A 20,177-nucleotide genomic window follows, 5' to 3' on the forward strand; every position below is an offset into this window, starting at 1 on the left:
GCGTGTTAGAAAAATAAAGTTAAAATATTGCACGTCCTTGCGATGCGAGTATTGCACCTCTGCACAATGCAATGACGACATGAAGGATTGACCGAATGCCATGCTTTGTGCTAAAACGGGAACAGGAAAACTTCAGGGGCCATTCAAATTAGAGGTGGGGCCAGTGCCTCGTTGGCCCCACCCCTAAAACCTCCACTGAATCCGGGTTACGTCACTAGTGTGGGAATGGAACTCGTTCCTAACTCGACTCCCTGTACTTCACTTCAGTCTTTGGTAGCTACAAAGGAGTCACAAAGTGGCACCAGTGAACATATTTAATTACAATTATGAACCAACAATGAAAGAAGAACAGGTAAACACAGGAAGTGACATTTGACAACTAGAAGGTGTCACCTGCAGCAAATCCATGCAGACGCCCATCACACTGAAAACACAAAGAGTGAAACTGGCTACCAGCAACAACACAAATGGCACCGATCTTTTGTTTAGTCAAAACGGAGGCCATCGAGTCTTGTTTTTGGAGAGATGACAGATATAATTTACATGTGATTCTCACATGGCTGGAGAAGACAACATAAAATATAAACAAAAAGCTTTACACAAATATATAAAAATATGCCATTAGATTTATATCGACAATTCAGGACCTCAGGTGCACTATTTACAGAAAAAGGCCATTTAATATTTACAACAATAAAGACTTTGCCCACATCAGGCATGAGGAGACATACTAGTGAAATGACTTTTAAGGGACAAGATTAAAACCTTTCTGTTGTTTACTAAAGAGTAAAATTTCTCTGTTGATTTTTTTTTTTCCTAACACTGATTGAGAAAATCAAATCAAGATTTCTGCCTGAACTAATAACAATGACATTCGCGTGACCTTTTTCTTTAGGAATTTGTTGATCTGACCAACGAAATGTCATGTTGGATTTTTATTTCTATTTCTTAAACTGGCTACCTTACAGAGAAAAAAAAACCCCCACAATGATGCCCAGATTGCACACATATGTTAAATGAATTGTGTCATTGTTTGCACAAACACACAAAATACAGCAGCACGCTCCTCTGGACCCTACAGCCAGCATGAGTATACTACAGCATTTTCACAGATTTTGGCAAAAATTGTATGCTTAAACAGTCAAACAACACGTAATGATAACGTTAAACTAGGTATGTCCTCGATCTTATTACGTGATCGGAAATCAGGCCCGATCATGTCATATTTAGAAGCTCGTAATCGAGTGAAAGAGAATGAATTTATTTATTTTAAGTATTAACTCATTGGCTACCACTGACGGTGATAAATGTTCAATTTTTACAGGCATAGGGAGAGCTGGCAGGGATTGTTTAATCGCTTTGGCAGTGAAACAATCACTCAACGCCAGCCTCCCCAGTTCAAATTTATAGAAAAATTATGTCATTAGTTTGTGCTAGGTTTGTGCTCGTTTGTGCTGAAAATGTTTTCATTTGTGCTACTGTTTTTGAGATATTAGCAATTCTTTTATAGGTCAATCTGAGGTCAACCAGCACAATTATCTCATCAAAAAATGGCTAAAATTGGTGTCAATTGTTTGTGCTACGTTTGTGCTGGTTGGTACTGCAATCATTTTTGAGATACTGAGAAGAGTACCAACTCTCTCAATAACAGAGGAGTGTCCCAACAACTAGCGCAGACGTAGCACAAACAAATGGCACCACTTTGGGTCCATTTTGCAGTATAGTTCTTTTGCGCTAGTTGTTGTTACCCCTCTGTTATTGAGAGAGAGTAGGTACGCTTCATCAGCCGCGACGGAGGTGCTGCCATTGACGTCATTACTAGAAATGAATATCTCAATATTTATAAAACGAAAATTTTTAGAGCACAAACGTAGCATAAACGAATGGCCCCATTTTGTGTTCATTTTGCAATAAATGCGGGGGCTGCGTGACACCATCACTCAAAATTAATATTTCAATATCATAAAAACGATAGCAGCACAAACGAAAAATTTGTACAGCATAAATGTAGTACAAACAATTGACACCATTTTTAACTGTCCTTAGATTTACCTATAAAAGAATTGTTAATATCTCAAAAAATGATAGCAGAAATTTTTCACCACAAACGAATGGCAATTTTTCTATAAACTTGAGTCTGATGGAGGGCCAACTTCACGGAGGTCTATCACTGTCAAAGCTACATGGAACAAAATAATCCAGAGGTGTTCGGAAATCAGGCCTGAGCTCCTTTTTAGATTGGAAGTGGGTGAAAAAGATTGGGTTTTTTAGCTATTTTCTATTACAATGCTGGCCAAAAGTATTGGTACCCTGCAATTCTGTCAGATAACGCTCAATTTCCCCCAGAAAATGATTGCAATTGCAAATGCTTTGGCAGTAATATCTTCATTGATTTTGCTTTCAATGAAGAAAAAAGTGAATGGGAAAAAATCATTCATTTTACACAAAGCCCGAAAAATGGACCAGACAAAACTATTGGCACCCTCAGCCTAATATTACTACTAATACTTGAAGGGTGCCTTCTCCAAACTTCCATTTTCAGATCTCTCCACAGGTGGTCTATGGGATTCAGGTCTGGACTCATTGCTGGCCACTTTAGAAGTCTCCAGTGCTTTCTCTCAAACCATTTTCTAGTGCTTTTTGAAGTGTGTTTTGGGTCATTGTCCTGCTGGAAGACCCATGACCTCTGAGGGAGACCCAGCTTTCTCACACTGGGCCCTACATTATGCTGCAAAATTTGTTGGTCGTCTTCAGACTTCATAATGCCATGCACACAATCAAGCAGTCCAGTGCCAGAGGCAGTAAAGCAACCGCAGAACATCTGCCATGTTTGACCGTGTTTTCTTTGAATGCCTTGTTTTTTTCCTGTAAACTCTATGTAGATGCCTTTTCCCAAAAAGCTCTACTTTTGTCTCATCTGACCAGAGAACATTCTTCCAAAACATTTTTGGCTTTCTCAGGTAAGCTTTTGCAAACTGCAGCCTGGCTTTTTTATGTCTCTGTGTCATAAGTGTAAGGTCTTCCTGGGTATCCTACCATAGAGTCCCTTTTCATTCAGATGCTGACGGATAGTACGGGTTGACACTGTTGTACCCTCGGACTGCAGGACAGCTTGAACTTGTTTGGATGTTAGTTGAGGTTCTTTATCCACCACCCGCACAATCTTTCGTTGAAATCTATTTACAATTTTTCTTTTCCGTCCACATCTAGGAAGGTCAGCCACAGTGCCATGGGCTTTACACTTGTTGGATGACACTGTGCACAGTAGACACGGGAATATTGTGTTTGGAGATGGACTTGAGATTGCGCTTGAGATAGCCAATGCTTCCTCACAATTTTTCTTGTCAAATCCTCAGACAGTTCTTTGGTCTTCTTTTTTTTCTCCATGCTCAGTGTGATACACACAGGGACACAGGGCAGAGGTTGAGTCAACTTTAATCCATTTTAACTGGCTGCAAGTGTGATTTAGTTATTGCCACCACCTGTTATGTGCCACAGGTAAGTAACAGGTGCTGTTAATTACACAAATCAGAGAAGCATCACATGATTTTTCAAAGGGTGCCAATACTTTTATTCGACCCATTTTTGGAGTTTTGTATAAAATGATAATGATGTAAAAATTTTTTCCATTTTCTTTGGTGTTTTTTCATTGCAAGCTAAATAAATGAAGATATTACGATGAAAGCATTTGTAATCACAATTATTTTCTGCAAGAAACTGAGCATTATCCGACAGAATTGCAGGGGTGCCAATACTTTTGGCCAGCAGTGTATTAAAGGGCTACAAAGCAACAAAATAAGCAACATTTTTAGAAGGCTGGAATTGGATGGAAAAAAGATTTGTGTTTTTAACATTTTCTTGAATGGTTACAAAGTAACAAAATAATTAAGATTTACAAGGATATTGTCAAAAGAAACAAAAAAAAAGTATGTTTTGTAAGAAATTATTTAATACATTGCCAAGGTATCAGATCGTTACTCGATATCAGCAGATCTTTGATTCTTCGATTCGTGTGCCAAAATATCTAATCGAGACAACTCTACCTTAAACCATTTGTCTAAGCATTAGATGGAAATATTTCTTTATGCTTTGATTAGTCCGGTCAAAAGTATGTTTTTCTTTTTAAATCCAGATCAATGGATCAGCAGCAGTGTTGCTCAAAACTGAATATTATCGTCTCGATAAAGGAATTTTTAATGGACCTCTTTAGCTTGTTCATGTCATCCAATCAATCAATGAACATATTTTAATTTCTTGAGTTTAGAATGAGCTTTTGCAGTCCATCACATACTGACCACAAAACAACATTATGTAGGGGAAAGAAAAGCAGCCAAACCACGAAAGAAAACATTTGGTAAATTCTAAGACAGGTGCTATTTAACGCCAGGCACGGCCACTAACTCATTAACTACAAAGCAGATATCACAATGACCAGTTTAATCCATTTTAAGCATTAGCTCCTCCTCGCAGTGGGAGCGTTCACCTAATGCTGATCTTCACGAGGTGAAGAACCCAGATGGCCGATGGTGCGCTTTCTCAGCTTGGAGTGATCCAAAACAATCCGCGCTAAATCTCAAATCCTTAGGCTATGGTCAGTAAGAATACATTCACCTGTCCTTCACTTCCACTGGCATCTGTGTGTGTGTTTGCATGCGTAAATGTGTAAAATGGCTTAACTTCTAGCCTTCTGAAGGCACGTGCAGGCGCTTAGCATTTGTCCTTCTGACCTACTCAGTATCTAGCACACTCGCGACTGAAATTATAGCAGGTGAAAACAAGGGCGTAGGTTTGGCCTTAACAATGGTAGGGATTATATATATATATATATATAACCTGCATGTATATTTTTTGCTGGCGACGGGAAATTAGTAAAACCAAACAGATTATTGAACGGGGGTCAGGGCTATATTTCTCATGAATATGAACCTAATTAACTGATAGGCTATATGATCAACGCAAAATAAATTCATATTGATTTATACGAACTTTCATGTGTATTGATTGTGGTGACACAACAATTGATTCAAACTTTTGTTTTCAAAAACTACTAAAGAAACATTTTGAACTGCAAGCCCCTTTATTAAAAAAAAACCTGACAGTTATACAAGAATGGGTCCACTTCTGGGAGACACTGGAGCACCCCTAGATTCAAACTGAAGTTTTATAATATTAAAGTAATTCGGGGGGATATCCAAGGACCGATGTAAGACTAAAGTACTCTCATGAAATTCTGATGTGTGATTTCATGTTCATGTCAGTGTCTCCCTGAAGTGGACCCATTCTTGGATAGCTGCTGTTTTTTTTTTTTTCCAAATAAAGGGTCTTGTACTCTAAAGCCACTGCGTTGCATTACCTAATGCACTTAATGCAAACAATGATCCAAATAAGGGACGGCTAGATTGACTTTGTTGTTCCTTGTGGAGGCTGGCCTGACCGCAATGGTTTTGCAAGTTACAGTTCACAGTTTAATGTTACGCTAACTCTGATGTAGGTTGGACGTTCAGTAGCAAAATTAGTGGTGTTTCCACCACTTCCAAAACATTTAACGTGTTTTTACATTGCTTACACTGGCTGCTGCTCGCTGAAAAAAAAATTCTAATATCCCTCCTTTTCAAAGGGGCCGGAGGAGGCGGAATATTGTCGACATGAATCTGTCGCTGCTGTGTGAGTGCACTTGTGTCTGTTTGGCGGGGGGATTTCAAGTCAAGTCATCAGCCAATCAAACGTGCATTTGAGGGGGATAAAAATGGACCAGCACATTCAGCAAGTGAAAATGGATAAATGTAAGTCTGAACACAGACAAAATCATTCTCTTAATAGGTATGATCTATTCTATCCTTACAACATATGGGAAGCCAATTTAAATTACCTACAGTGGTATGAAAAAGTATATGAACCTTTTGGAATTTCTCACATTTCTGCATAGAATCCCCATCAAATGTGATCTGATCTTTGTCAAAACCACATAGATGTAAAAACAGTGTCTGCTTTAAAAAAAAAAACCTAAACATTTATAGGTTTTCGTATTTTAGGCAGAAGGCTTAAAGAGCAATTGAAACTAATTTTTACCAAACATTTTAAGTCAGGTGTGTGTCCAATCACTGACGAATCGATTAAAGCTGCCCTGCCCACTATAAAATTATATTATTACTATATACATTGTTTGATATGCATCATGGCTCGGTCAAAACAGCTGTCTGAAGACCTGCGATCAAGGATTCTTGATTTGCTAATAAAGCTGGGTAAAAGATATATATATATATATATATTAGGGGTGTCAAACGATTAAAATTTTTAATCGAGTTAATTACAGCTTAAAAATTAATTAATTGTAATTAATCGCAATTCAAACCATCTATAAAATATGCCATATTTTTCTGTAAATTAAAAGAAAGATAAGACACAAGATGGATATATACATTCAACATACGATACGTAAGTACTGTATTTCTTTATTATAACAATAAATCAACAAGATGGCATTACCATTATTAACATTCTGTTAAAGCGATCCATGGATAGAAAGACTTGTAGTTCTTAAAAGACAAGTTATAGAATTTTTATATCAAAACCCCTCTTCATTTTTTCGTTTTAATAAAACTTTTAAAATTTTCAATCAAAAAATAAACTAGTAGCCCGCCATTGTTGATGTCAATAATTACTTACACAATGCTCATGGGTGCTGAACCCTATAAAATCAGTCGCACCCAAGCGCCAGCAGAGGGCGGCAAAACTCCGAAAAACACAACAAGCACCTTTAACTGTGCTCTCATTTTAATCTTTGAGCGGGGCATTTGTGCGTTAATTGTGTCAAATATTTTAACGGGATTAATTTAAAAAATTAATTACCGCTAGTTAACGCAATAATTTTGACAGCCCTAAATATATATATATTAGGGGTGTCAAACGATTAAAATTTTTAATCGAGTTACTTACAGCTTAAAAATTAATTAATCATAATTAATCGTAATTGATCGGAATTCAAACCATCTCTAAAGTATGCCATATTTTTCTGTAAATTATTGTTGGAATGGAAAGATAAGACACAAGACGGATATATACATACAACATACTGTACATAAGTGCTGTATTTGTTTATTATAACAATAAATCCACAAATGGCATTATTAACATTCTTTCTGTTTAAGTGATCCATGGATAGTAAGACTTGTAGTTCATAAAAGATAAATGTTATAGCTACAAGTTATAGTAATTTTATATTAAAACCCCTCCATATTTTCGTTTTAATAAAATTTGTACAAATTTCAATCAAAAGTAGAGTTAATATAATAAGAATAAAAATAACAATAATAAGAATTGAGTGACCAAACTCTGAGTAATGCCAGTTCACTTTGCATTGTTGTTTAGCTGTGTGAGAATAGGGCCTCATTACTACAGACTCAAGTGCTTTTCATTTTGTGAACATTATTTTTTTGAGAGATAGCAATATTATTTTTGTTGTGCTTTCACTAAATGATACTTCTGTTTGTTGTGAAGGAATTGCAGAAGCGTATGCCAATAAACAGTGCAGCCCAAAGAACGCCTGTGTCCACTCGCCTTTATAACAGATATATCTCTGAGCATATCTTACCCAAAATACAACAAGAGACATATAATTGCCACTAAAAGAAAGCAAACTTACCGAAATATGTGTGGAGCACAAAGCAACAGCATAAACGTCTCACAACTACTAATTCTCCCACTATTAGAAGGAATAACATTAGTATGGGACGGCGCTGCACTGCCCCCAAGCGGCCGGTGGCATTCTCTTCACTCTTAATGTCCATAAACTGCCTCATTGAAATCTGTTTGAGGCAATGCGAGAGCGGCTCATTCAGTGCATGCGTTAATTGCGTCAAATATTTTAACGTGATTAATTTAAAAAATTAATTAACACCCGTTAACGCGATAATTTTGACATCTCTAATATATATATATATGTATAACCATCCCTAAAAGTCTGGATGCTCATAAATCGACAGAGAAGTTGTCTATATATGGAAGGAGTTTGGCACTGTTGCTTCTCTCCCAAGGAGTGGGCGTCCACCAAAGATGACGCCAAGAGCTCAGCGCAGAATACGCAGAGAGGTAAAAAGAACCCGAGAGTGTCTGGTAAAGACGAACAGAAATCACTGGCACAGTCCAATATATCTGTGCACACATCAACTATATGTAAAACTATGGCCAAGAATGGTGTTCATGGGAGGACTCTAAGGAGGAAGCCACTGCTGTCTGAAAAAAGCATTGTTGCTCATTTAATGTTCGCAAAAAGGCAATTAGACACTCCACAGAGGTTTTGGCAATATATTTTGTGGACTGTTGAAACCAAAGTTGAATTGTTTGAGAGTAACACACAAAGTCATGTGTGGAGGAAAAAAGGAACAGCTCACCAACATCAACACCTCATCCCCACCGTGAAGCATGGTGGAGGGAGCATCATGATTTGGGGCTGTTTTACTACCTCAGGGCCTGGACTACTTGCAATCATTAATGGAAAAATGAATTCATAGATTCATCAGCATGTTTTGCAGGAGAACCTGAGGCCGTCTGGCAGACAGTTGAAGCTAAAAAGAGGATAGATGCTGCAACAAAACAATGATCCAAAACACAGAAGTAAATCAACTTCAGAATGGTTTCAGAAGAACAAAATACGCAATCTGGAGTGGCCAAGTCAAAGTCCAGACTTGAACCCCATTAAGATGCTATGGCATGACCTAAAGACCATGCCAGACAGCCCAGGAATCTGACTGAACTAGAGCAGTTTTGTAGAGAAGAATGGGCCAATATTAGTTCTGATCGATGCGCCAGACTGATCTGCAGCTACAGGTAGCGTCTGGTTGAAGTTATTGCTGCCAAAGCGGGGGCAACAAAATTAATATTTTTGCCCCTTCTGTCATTGTTTGCATACTATCTTCATTAAAATATGAAAACCTATAAATGTTTGGGTTGCTTTAGTTAAAGCAGACACTTTTTTTAATCTGTGTGATTTTGACAAAGATCAGATCACATTTGATAGTGATTTTATGCAGAAATGTGAGAAATTCCTAAAGGTTCAGATACTTTTTCATACCCCTGTATATACCCTACCGTCCCTATGCAAGCCTACGCCCTTGGGTGAAAATGACTCACACTTATGTCACACACTCACCACAACAACAACAAAAAACAAGTAATACATTTATGCAATTTTTGTTCTCTTGCAAAGATGGCAGGTTACATTTGTAATTGCACCCTTAAGAGGTCCAGATTGGGCCAGTGTGTGGAAACATGGCAGAAAGTGTTGTAGTGTTTTAAAATAAAATACAATAGTAAGCATTTTGAGAATCTGTTATTCCCTGTGCTGTGTGCGTGCTTGAACTCAATCCGCATGCCCAGGAATTGACACCGTGACCTCTTTGTACCTCAACTCGCAAAGAAAAGGTGAAAGCTACATCTTCTATAAATTAAGTGCTGTCCAGAAAAAAAGAAGTCAAAAAACATAAATACTGTACACAACTATCTTCATATGCTACTAAGCAAATCAACTTGAAAAGCTCCTGATTGAGGACTCAGCAATCATTTTACCGATTTTTCTTCCTAGGAAAAAAAAAAAAAAAAAAATCTTCCAATCATTCAAACTAAAACATAGAAAAAAAGGCTTTGGCATAGTCATCGTAATGCACCTTTTGTCTTTATAAGACACATTACTTAGCTTTGTATTGTTATTAAACATTAAACAGACTGATTACTTGTGGAATACACACGCCTATGTATATCCAAGAAATAAATGGCTAGTAGTTGGAGGTGATGGATTTAACAAAGAAAAAAGTGGTTCCACACCTTCAGAACACATTGCATCTTCTTAAAGTGCTCGATCCTCCCCTTCAACATGTTCTTCAAATATTATCTGTCGGCCAATCGGGTTTTACAAAGCTTACTTCAATGCTGAACTTCTATGCTAATCGTCATCAAACCGTTATCACTGAACACAGTACAAAATTACATTACCAAGTGAAATGTTTTACGCGATAGCAATACTTGACGCAAAACATTTTGTTACGTCAGATTAGCAACGTCTTACAACTCAAATGGAGACAAAAGACGTCTGCATCTATTGTCTATTTCAGGCTTCTGTGCCATAACAAAAAATCCTCTCAGTGTCGTGGAACCCATCCTAGTATAAACATACACAACAAAACTATGTTTGAAGTGAACATAATCATGTCTACGTCTAAGAGGGATTTGTAACTGTAATGCACATCAAAATTGCCAGAGCCGAGCAGAAAACTAAAACACTACATGCACAAAGTCTGAAGCACTTGTATGCAGCAAGAGGAAGGGAGGTTTGAGTCTCAAAGTCCGAACTAGGCTTGAACGTCTCAGACCCTCCACAGCAAAAGATGGTTGGTGCTGTCATCCCGTCCAATAGTCTCACTGCTATTGTTTAGTCTGAAATCTTCGTAGCCATCTCCGCCCGATATGACAAGTTGATTGGTTTTTGGAGGCAGGTGGGCCGAGGCTCTGCGGCGAACAGAATCGCGCCTTTGAAGGTTTCCATCAACGACGTCAGCACTCTCCGACGGTTTGCCTTAAAAGACGAGATAATACAAATTAATCTCGGGCCTTAAACTTTTGATTGTTTGATTCAAAACAATAAAATTGCCTTTAATTTTTTTAGTCCTTTGATTCCAGGCAGTTAGAGACGAGCAAAATATAAAGGCCTTGAAGAAGTAGATCACAGTTGTACCTTTGAACGATGTTTTTTTTTTTCTACACTGCTGGCCAAAAGTATTGGCACACCCACAATTCTATCAGATAAACCTAATGCTCAATTTCTCCCAGAAAATGATTGCAATTACAAATGCTTTGGTAGTAATATCTTCATTTATTTTGCTTGCAATGAAAAAAACATGAGAATGATTTTTTTTTTTTTTTACAATCATTATAATTTTACAAAAAACTCCAAAAATGGGCCGGACAAAAGTATTGGCACCCTCAGCCTAATACTTGGTAGCACAACCTTTGGACAAAATAACTGCAAACAACTGCTTCCAGTATCCACAAATGAGTTTCTTACAATGTTCTGCTGGAATTTTAGACCATTCTTCTTTGGCAAACTGCTCCAGGTCTCTGAGATTTAAAGGGTGCCTTCTCCAAATTGCCATTTTCAGATCTCCCAACAGGTGTTCTATGGGATTCAGGTCTGGACTCATCGCTGGCCGCTTTAGAATCTCCAGTGCTTTCTCTCAAACCATTTTCTAGTGCTTTTTGAAGTGTGTTTTGGGTCAGTGTCCTGCTGAAAGATCCATGACCTCTGACGGAGAATCAGCTTTCTCACACTGGGCCCTACATAATGGAGCAAAATTTGTTTGCAGTCTTCAGACCTCATAATGCCATGCATACAGTCAAGCAGTCCAGTGCCAGAGGCAGCAAAGCAACCGCAGAACATCAGGGAACCTCCGCCAAGTTTGACTGTGGGGACTGTGTTGTCTTCTTTGAAGGCCTCGTTTTTTTCCCTGTAAACTCTATGTTGATGCCTTTTACCAAAAAGCTATAAATTTCGTCTTATCTGACCAGAGAACATTCTTCCAAAATGCTTTTGGCTTTCTCAGGTAAGCTTTGGCAAACTCCAGCCTGGCTTTTGTATGTCTCTGGGTCAGAAGTGGGGTCTTCCTGGGTATCCTACTATAGAGTCCCTTTTCATTCAGGTGCCGACCGATAGTACGGGCTGACACTGTTGCAACCTCTGACTGCAGGACACCTTGAACTTGTTTGGATGTTAGTCAAGGTTCTTTATCCACCATCCGCACAATCTTTCGTTGAAATCTCTCATCAATTTTTCTTTTCCGTCCACATCTAGGGAGGTTAGCCACAGTGCCATGGGCTTTATACTTATTGATGACACCGCGCACGGTAGGCACAGGAACATTCAGGTCGTTGGAGATGGACTTGTAGACTACAGATTGCCAATGCTTCCTCACAATTTTGCTTCTCAAGTCCTCAGACAGTTCTTTGGTCCTCTTTCTTTTCTCCATGCTCAATGTGGTACACACAAGGACACAGGTTGAGTCAACTTTAATCCATTTTAACTGGCTGCAAGTGTGATTTAGTGATTGCCACCACCTGTTATGAGCCACAGGTAAGTAACAGGTGCTGTTAATTACACAAATTAGATAAGCATCACATGATTTTTCAAAGGGTGCCAATACATTTGTCCGGCCCATTTTTGAAGTTTTGTGTAAAATGATCATGATTTAATTTTTTTTCTCCATTCTCTTTTGTGTTTTTTCATTGCAAGCAAAATCAATGAAGATATTACTACCAAAGCATTTGTAATTGCAATCATTTTCTGCGAGAAATTGAGCATTATCTGACAGAATTGCAGGGGTGCCAATACTTTTGGCCAGCAGTGTAGCAAAGGTAATAATAAAAACTTTTCTGCGACAGTTGTCATAATTACCGGTACAGTAATTTTTGGAATATAAACTGCTACTTTTTTCCCCACTTTTTGAATCCTCCAGCTTTTAGTCCAGTGTGGCTTATTTGTTGATTTATTTGGGTTAATAGGTAACACTTTATTTCACGGCGGCGTTATAAGACTGCCATAATTATGACATGACACCATCATCTGCATTGATGAATGCTTTTGCCAGATGTCATTAAGTATCATCTGGCAAATTATGTCACTAACTCCATTTATGTCCAGCTCGTGTCTTTTACTTCCATTCAAAAGTGAGCTAATATGCCGGATGACACAAAATGACATCTGCCATAAGTATTCATTAATGCTCATGGCAGTGTCATGTCATAATATTTAAAGCTGTAGCGTGAACTAATTTCTTCACATGCCAAATAGGGTCACAAGTAAAGTAATTAAACATTGTCCACCAAATAAAGCATGAAAAAATAATTTATATGTTGTATATTTGTCAAAATAATCGGGTTTCCGAAGTTCGAGCCTGAAAGGGGACGAACCCGGAAGTGATACGTTACACCGGGAACAGCGTTGGCAGCTCCATACATACGGCCGCCAAACAAAGCCCTTCAAACAATGATTCAAACAGCGATATAAGCGATAGACCGAGCGCAAGAGAGGAGATCCAAGTTTTTGAAGAGTTGGAGGAAGAAGAGGAGCTTGGAATTTTATGTTGGATCTAACATGTATTAGCCAGACGCTAATCAGAATGCAAACAATGTACCTAGACTACCTGACATGGAATGGATACAAGACCCATCGAGATTACAACATTGGTAAGATATAGGCTGTTATTATTTTTATAATTTGAAGATGCAGGCATTTGCACATAATGTTATGTTTTTGTCTATCTGATGACATTGTTAAAAAAATAATAATCAGACTTCATGTTCATTTTGGCAGATCCGGCAGCTCTCGTGCATATAAAATAATAATACAAAAACGTTGGGGGGAAAGAAGGAGATGAATCGTTGTTATATCTTGACCGAGTGACCCACACGACACCTTTATTGGCTTTTACAACTTTACTCAACGTCTTGCCAAGTGACTCTGAACAACAACGTTTCTCTCTTCGTGAAGGAGTAAGGCACAAACAATAACACATCTAAATGACATGCGTACACTCTACTGGTGAACTCCCGTATTACAACTAAATAATATCCACTATATCACAGTCGCCGATGACTTTCTCCACTTTTTTGTGGCAACAATAAGAAAACAAAGTGGCGTCTAATGGCGTGAGGAAATGTAGTTTTTTCACACAAGCGAGCAGATTACAAAGCACCAATTCAGTGTTGTCCCGAGACTACATTTCCCATGATTCACTGCGTGGCCTGCGCGCTCGCTGATTCGCTGCCAGACATTAAAAGCAACACTTGTCACCTGTCAGCGGCTCTCGCGAAGCGGCGAAACACAAACTAGAAGGCTATCTGCAACGTGACCGTGAATTACCGCGACGCCGACCCGCTTATGTGCACATCCACACCCCTTTCCCGATTGACAGTGGATTAACCCTTTCGGACAAGATCGTAGATGACGCACAATTTAAACACGCTTAACCTAGCGAACGCAACAACAACTATGATCGGGGATAGCCTCGGCTAACGTCGCTAGCTTATACTGTTCATTCCACAACAGTTGGCAGCTCTGCTTTGACAAAGTCATCAGTCATCTATCCAAAAATCACACTTACTTTTTGGCAAATCCTTGATCATAAGCAGACCGGTTAAGGAAGCAGGCATCTTCGAAGTGTTTGCAGCAGAGAACACTACTAGATGATGGCGTGAAATTCATTCGCTTCGTGCGAACGAAAGATGTCCATTTACGTGCCCTGCTATCCTTTGGCCACTCATACAACTTTTCGTTTGAGTGAGAACAAAACATCGCCACACACCGCTGTGGCATCTTACCGAGAAGCAATGCAACAAACAATACTGTTCTATGGTGGACTTCCCTCGCACGTCTAGGTGTGACGTAATTTCCGAAGATTTCCGAAGATTGCCGAAGAAAAGCATTTTCGTTGTCAAGGGCGTTGCTATGGGTTAAACAAAGAATCTGGAAGGGTTGCGTTAAAAAAAATAATGAAAATATGCTTATAATTGTTTAGCCATTGATATTATTCAAAAACATGGTTGGCCAACCTTACTTCAAAGTTCCCCTTTAATGGTCTTATAACAGTTTTATGGTCGTTGGCGTTACCAAATACAATAGCTAACAATTAATGAAACAACTGGAACAGTAACTGAAGAAATAATTAGCACAGAACATGAATTTTAACTGTTATTTACATCTGTAGCACTGCAATCTATGCAGGAGGCATGTTGGGTGACAACCGTGTTGACAGCAGATGGCAGCAGAGGTTGACTGTCTCCCTCAATGGAACCATGATGGCCAAATGAAGCTTCTTGAAGCCATGAACCTTTTCAGCCAATTGGTTCAAAGCTTCATGGTGCTTCATTTGTCAAATAAAGTTTTACCAGTTAAAAGTTTTTTAATGTCTTTTGTTCAAAATATCCCATAATACAGTGAGGACAGCTGCGGCTTATAGTCCAGTGCGGCTTGCTATGAACAAGTTCCATTTTTTGTCAAATTTGGTGGGTGGTGGCTTATAGTCAGGTGCGCCTTATAGTCCGAAAATTATTGTAGACCTCCCTGAAGTTGGCCCCCCTCAGACGCAATTTTTACAGAAAAAGTTGGCGCTGTAAAAGGTTTTGTCTATGCTGCTATCGTTTTTAAGATATTTTCAATTCTTTTATAGGGCAATCTAAGGTCAACCAGTCCACCCTTTTGATTAAAAATGGCTACATATGGTGTTAATTATTTATGCTGTAAAACGTTTTGTCTGTGTTGTTATCATTTTTGAGATATAGAAATACTGTATTATTTTTGAGTGATGACATCATACAGTCCCCCATTTATTGCAAAATGGCCCCAGAATGATTATTGGGCGCCACATGATTGGACGTCTATTATATCTTGGGAAGAGCAACAAGCGCTCCTTTTCGTCACGGCAGCAAGTGTAGCCGGCGGCCATCTTGGGTAGGGTGACCAGAGGTTAGAAATTAGGCCTCGAAGAGTACATATTCCATAGCATCAGCACCCAAATACTGATTACATCATTTTAGTGCCATATCACACAACACATATTTACCTGTGGAATCCGATGTCGGAGGGGGGAAGTTCATCCCTAATCCTTCTGGTAGCTCGACTGATGTCAGGAATCGAACATGACCTGTGTGTCCGTGGGCAGAGCCCATTGGAACAAGTGGTGTTTTCATGGCACATGCACCTGTTCCAGAACTCACTGCTGGGATGGCCAAAGTGAGGACCACCCCTGAAAAGCAAAAAAAAAAAAAGGGAAAAAAATCAGATTGATCATTTCAATTCATTTACAGGTGTCGAATTCATTTCTTTTCCACAAGCCACATTGTACTTATTGTTACCCTCTAAGGACTAATGTGACTGTGAACCCACAATTGCCTTATATTATTACAAACAAAACAAATTAAATGATTATAGCTGGTTTTCAAAACAGTAGCCAGCAAAAAAAAAAAAAAAAAAAAAAAGGATTGATAACAAAAAAAAAAAGCTTCTGCACTTTTCAGGATAGCCGCAGTGCTGTTAATATTGAGAAAGAGACTTAAAAGAGATTGAATTACGTCTGGAAGGTCTTACATCAATTGTAATTTGCTCTGCATTGCATGAAATTGCGTCTGAGAAATACTTTTTTTGTGAGATTTACTGTGAAATTTGCCCTAAAATTGGGATTAAATTCTGTTCGAAGTGGTCCTAAAACATTCCAAATTGAAATCTGGAGGCACCCTGGTTTTGACACGAAACACAAGCACAAAACATGAAGTTGATGTACAGGACTTGCTTTTGTGAGCCAAAAAAAAAGGTGGTGTTCAAGGTCTAGCCCCCGGGCCTTGAGTTAGCCGCCAGTGTTTTTATAGTAGTACCTGCACTGGTGCCGATCCACAAAAGATCCTTACAGGCCAGCAGTGCGGTGATTCTCAGACAAGCAGCTTTGTGCTGTCTGATGATTGCATCTGCACCTGAATGCAATAGAACAGTTTGAAAGAAATGAAGGTGTTTTTTGTGACCTTCTATTTATTTGACCTATCTGACATAATCTCTTGTAGGTTTAGTCCATTAAAGTCTTCATATTTATATTCTTTATGATCTTACCCGCAAGCATCTTGTGAACCGCCGGCGCCACATCAACTTCCGTCAGGCTCTCCCACGTTTGAGCATGGTACAGTTTAACATGCGCACTGCCCTGCAGGGCCAACCACACACCCTGACCGTAAGACACCATGCACGTCACACATCGGCTGCTGTCTGTCCCGACTTGGAAGCAATGCTGGCACAAGGATACAAACCCGTTCAGTCCTCCATTAGCCTTTCCTTTGGTTATTATCACTGTCTTATCTTATGGCTTACCTCTTGCACCAGTGTAGTTGAGTTAATGATGAGAATTCGGTTTTGGGAGCCGCACCACAATTTTCCTCCAACCGGAACCATTTTAGTGACGGGGCTGCTAGGAGTTCCCAGAACTAATGTCTGAGAAGACTGAGAGTCCCAGAAACTACCTGTAGTTTAGAAAGTGAAAGTCATATCACCAATTCTTTATGAAATAATAAGCTACAGTAACTCATAGAAGAGTAAGGTCTTCAATGTTATTCTTCTCACAAATAAACCTTTTAATGGGTAAATTACATATACAGTGGGGAGAACAAGTATTTGACCCATTGACCCACACTGCCAATGGGAAAACCCATTGGCAGTGTATCAAATACTTGCTCTTCCCACTGTATATTTATATATATTTTTTTAATACAAGTAGTTGACCGTTGTGTTGATTTACAGTTTTACTGGATGTTTCATTTACTAGATAGGGTTTAGTTTTGGCGCAAATGATACCGGGCGCACAGAAATAATAAATAATTTATTAACAACCGCATTCTGGCGTGTGCCTCTTGACCGGGGCTCACAGCTCACCCACAGCTCTTTAGCGCTGCTCTAGTGGCTCACTGGAGCTTTTTCAAAAATGTTTGAAAAAAGGAAATGATGTGGGAGGGAAATATATTTTTGGTTTTAATATGATGTCTGTAGGAGGACAAACATGACACAACATTATTCTAATTCATTAATATTGTAATCAATTTAAACTTAAGGCGGAATCATACAACAGAGTAGTGGGGCATCATTCTCTATAGGATACACTTGAGGGTAAATAAACATTTAATCATGAAGGCTCATAATGTATTTGTAGCCAACTTAGTCATTCTGATAGTAGGCTAATATAGCTAACATAGAGACATACAGCATGTAGTGCAGGGGTGTCCAAACCTTTTGCAAAGGGGGCCAGATTTGGTGTGGTAAAAATGTGGAGGGCCGACCTTGGCTGACGTCCTTTACATAGAACAATATATTTAAGCAAATTTTAGCAAGCCATTCTGTGTGTCACGTTTGCTTTATTATGTTTTTTTCTGAATTAATTTAGGGCTATCAAAATTAGCGCGTTTACGGGCGGTAATTAATTTTTTCAATTAATCACATAAAATATTTGACGCAATTAACGCACATGCCCCGCTCATACAGATTAAAATGACAGCACAGTGTCATGTCCACTTGTTACTTGTGTTTTTTGGTGTTTTGTTGCCCTCTGCTAGCGCCTGGGTGCGACTGATTTAAAGGGTTGCAGCACCATGAGCATTGTGCAATTATTGACATCAACAATGGCTAGCTACTAGTTCATTTTTTGATTGAAAATTTTACAAATATCATTTAAAACGAAAACATTAAGAGGGGTTTTAATATAAAATTTCTATAACTTGTACTAACATTTATCTTTTAAGAACTACAAATCTTTCTATCCATGGATCGCTTTAACAAAATGTTAATAATTTTAATGCTGTCTTGTTGATTTATTGTTAAAATAAACAAATACAGTCCTTATGTACAGTATGTTGAATGTATATATCCGTCTTGTGTCTTATCTTTTGATTCCAACAATAATTTACAGAAAAATATGGCATATTTTATAGATGGTTTGAATTGCGATTAATTAATTTTTAAGCTGTGATTAACTCGATTAAAAATTTTAATCGTTTAACAGCCCTAAATGAATTATTTCAACAATCTCGCAACTAGACTTTGTGGCATTCTCTTTAGACTCTCGGGCTCTTGCGAAATACTGCTGCTGTAAAATTAAACTAGCTTCAAGTTGCTACAATTTCTCGCTATGTATCTTCCCTGTAATCTTGTCGTACATGTCAGCGTGTCTTGTTTGGTAATATCGCCTCACATTGAACTCTTTAAAAACAGCGACTGTCTCTTTGCAAATGACACGGACACAGTTGTTGCATATATTAGAGAAGAAATACAGTAGTCCAATTTCCACCTATACTTGAAGCGTCGCCCGTCACAGTCAACTTTCTTTTTTGTTGTTGTTTGTCGCCATTTTAGAAATGGGGAATATAGGGCATAACACGGGTAATGTTGCTTTGAGTAAATGAGGAGCAGCATTTAGTGTGTAAGCTACTTCATATGCTGTTAGCAGTACTGCTGACCAATTTATTAAGTCTGTGTGCGGGCCAGACGTTATTGATTTTATGACAGAGGCTGGGGGCCTGATGAAATTTGACCACGGGCCGCATTTGGCCCCCGGGCCGGACTTTGGATATGTCTGATGTAGTGCCTTCATTATAAGGCTTATATAAGGGTTTTAATTGTTTGCCACTCCAGACATATTTTAATTTTTTGGTCCTTTTGGTCCAATATGGCTCTTTCAACAGGTTGCCGATCCCTGCTCTTGACACACCAATCTGTCTGTCTACTCTTTTGACTAATCCGAGTGGAGATATGTGTTCGTCGCCCTTACTAGCAGCCCAGTGTCAGTCAATGTAAATAGTAACATTAGCTGCCAACTGCTGGCGGCACACCACAGCAATGCTCGGGTTGGTCAATAGGTTTACTGTAATAATAAAACTTGATAGGATGTTGTCATAGAAATCAATTGGAGCTAGCTTTTTTTTGTTTTTGTTTTTTTATTATATATCTATGCATGCTCGTCCTCGATAATGACGTAACTGCATCAGACTTGTTCCCATAAATAACAAGTCCACACGCTAGCGAAGATGACTAACAAACAGACGTCTTTGGACAGCTTTTTACAGGGAAAGACCACCTGACAAGTCAGAAGAGGAGCCTATGCCAAGTCCACTCTGCATAACGTGTGGCCAAAAGTTAGCAACGAAATAATGTAGCCTTCAAAGCTGCTTCTGCACATACTGTAGAAACTAAGCACCCTAGAATAATGGCTAAGCCTTTGTAATGTGTGAAACAAAAAAACTAGGGCTGTCAAACGATTAAAATTTTTAATCGAGTTAATTACAGCTTAAAAATTAATTAATCGTAATTAATCGCAATTAATCGCAATTCAAACCATCTATCAAATATGCCATATTTTTCTGTAAATTATTGTTGGAATGGAAAGATAAGACAAGATGGATATATACATTCAACATACGGTACATAAGGACTGTATTTGTTTATTATAACAATAAATCAACAAGATGGCATTAACATTATTAACATTCTGTTAAAGTGATTCATGGATAGAAAGACTTGTAGTTCTTAAAAGATGAATATTAGTACAAGTTATAGAAATGTTATATTAAAACGCCTCTTAATGTTTTCGTTTTAATAAAATTTGTAA

The 20,177-nt window shown here is 38.5% G+C and overlaps 1 protein-coding gene across 1 annotated transcript in view; it reads right to left on the reverse strand.

Moving 5' to 3' along the window:
* Window positions 1–305: 305 nt before the first annotated feature.
* LOC130918057 (rho guanine nucleotide exchange factor 17-like) overlaps window positions 306–20,177 on the reverse strand; it is a 177,817-nt gene continuing 157,945 nt past the window's right edge. Inside the window, exons 20-24 of the mRNA XM_057839929.1 lie at window positions 16,898–17,046; window positions 16,643–16,817; window positions 16,414–16,509; window positions 15,606–15,788; window positions 306–10,567 (exon numbers count right to left, since the gene is read on the reverse strand). Of these exons, the coding sequence (XP_057695912.1) occupies window positions 10,359–10,567; window positions 15,606–15,788; window positions 16,414–16,509; window positions 16,643–16,817; window positions 16,898–17,046 (812 nt within the window). The 3' untranslated portion in view covers window positions 306–10,358. The remainder of the gene's footprint in view (window positions 10,568–15,605; window positions 15,789–16,413; window positions 16,510–16,642; window positions 16,818–16,897; window positions 17,047–20,177) is intronic.

Source organism: Corythoichthys intestinalis, chromosome 6, assembly GCF_030265065.1.
Source record: "Corythoichthys intestinalis isolate RoL2023-P3 chromosome 6, ASM3026506v1, whole genome shotgun sequence".
In the NCBI taxonomy this organism is placed as follows: Eukaryota; Metazoa; Chordata; class Actinopteri; order Syngnathiformes; family Syngnathidae; genus Corythoichthys; species Corythoichthys intestinalis.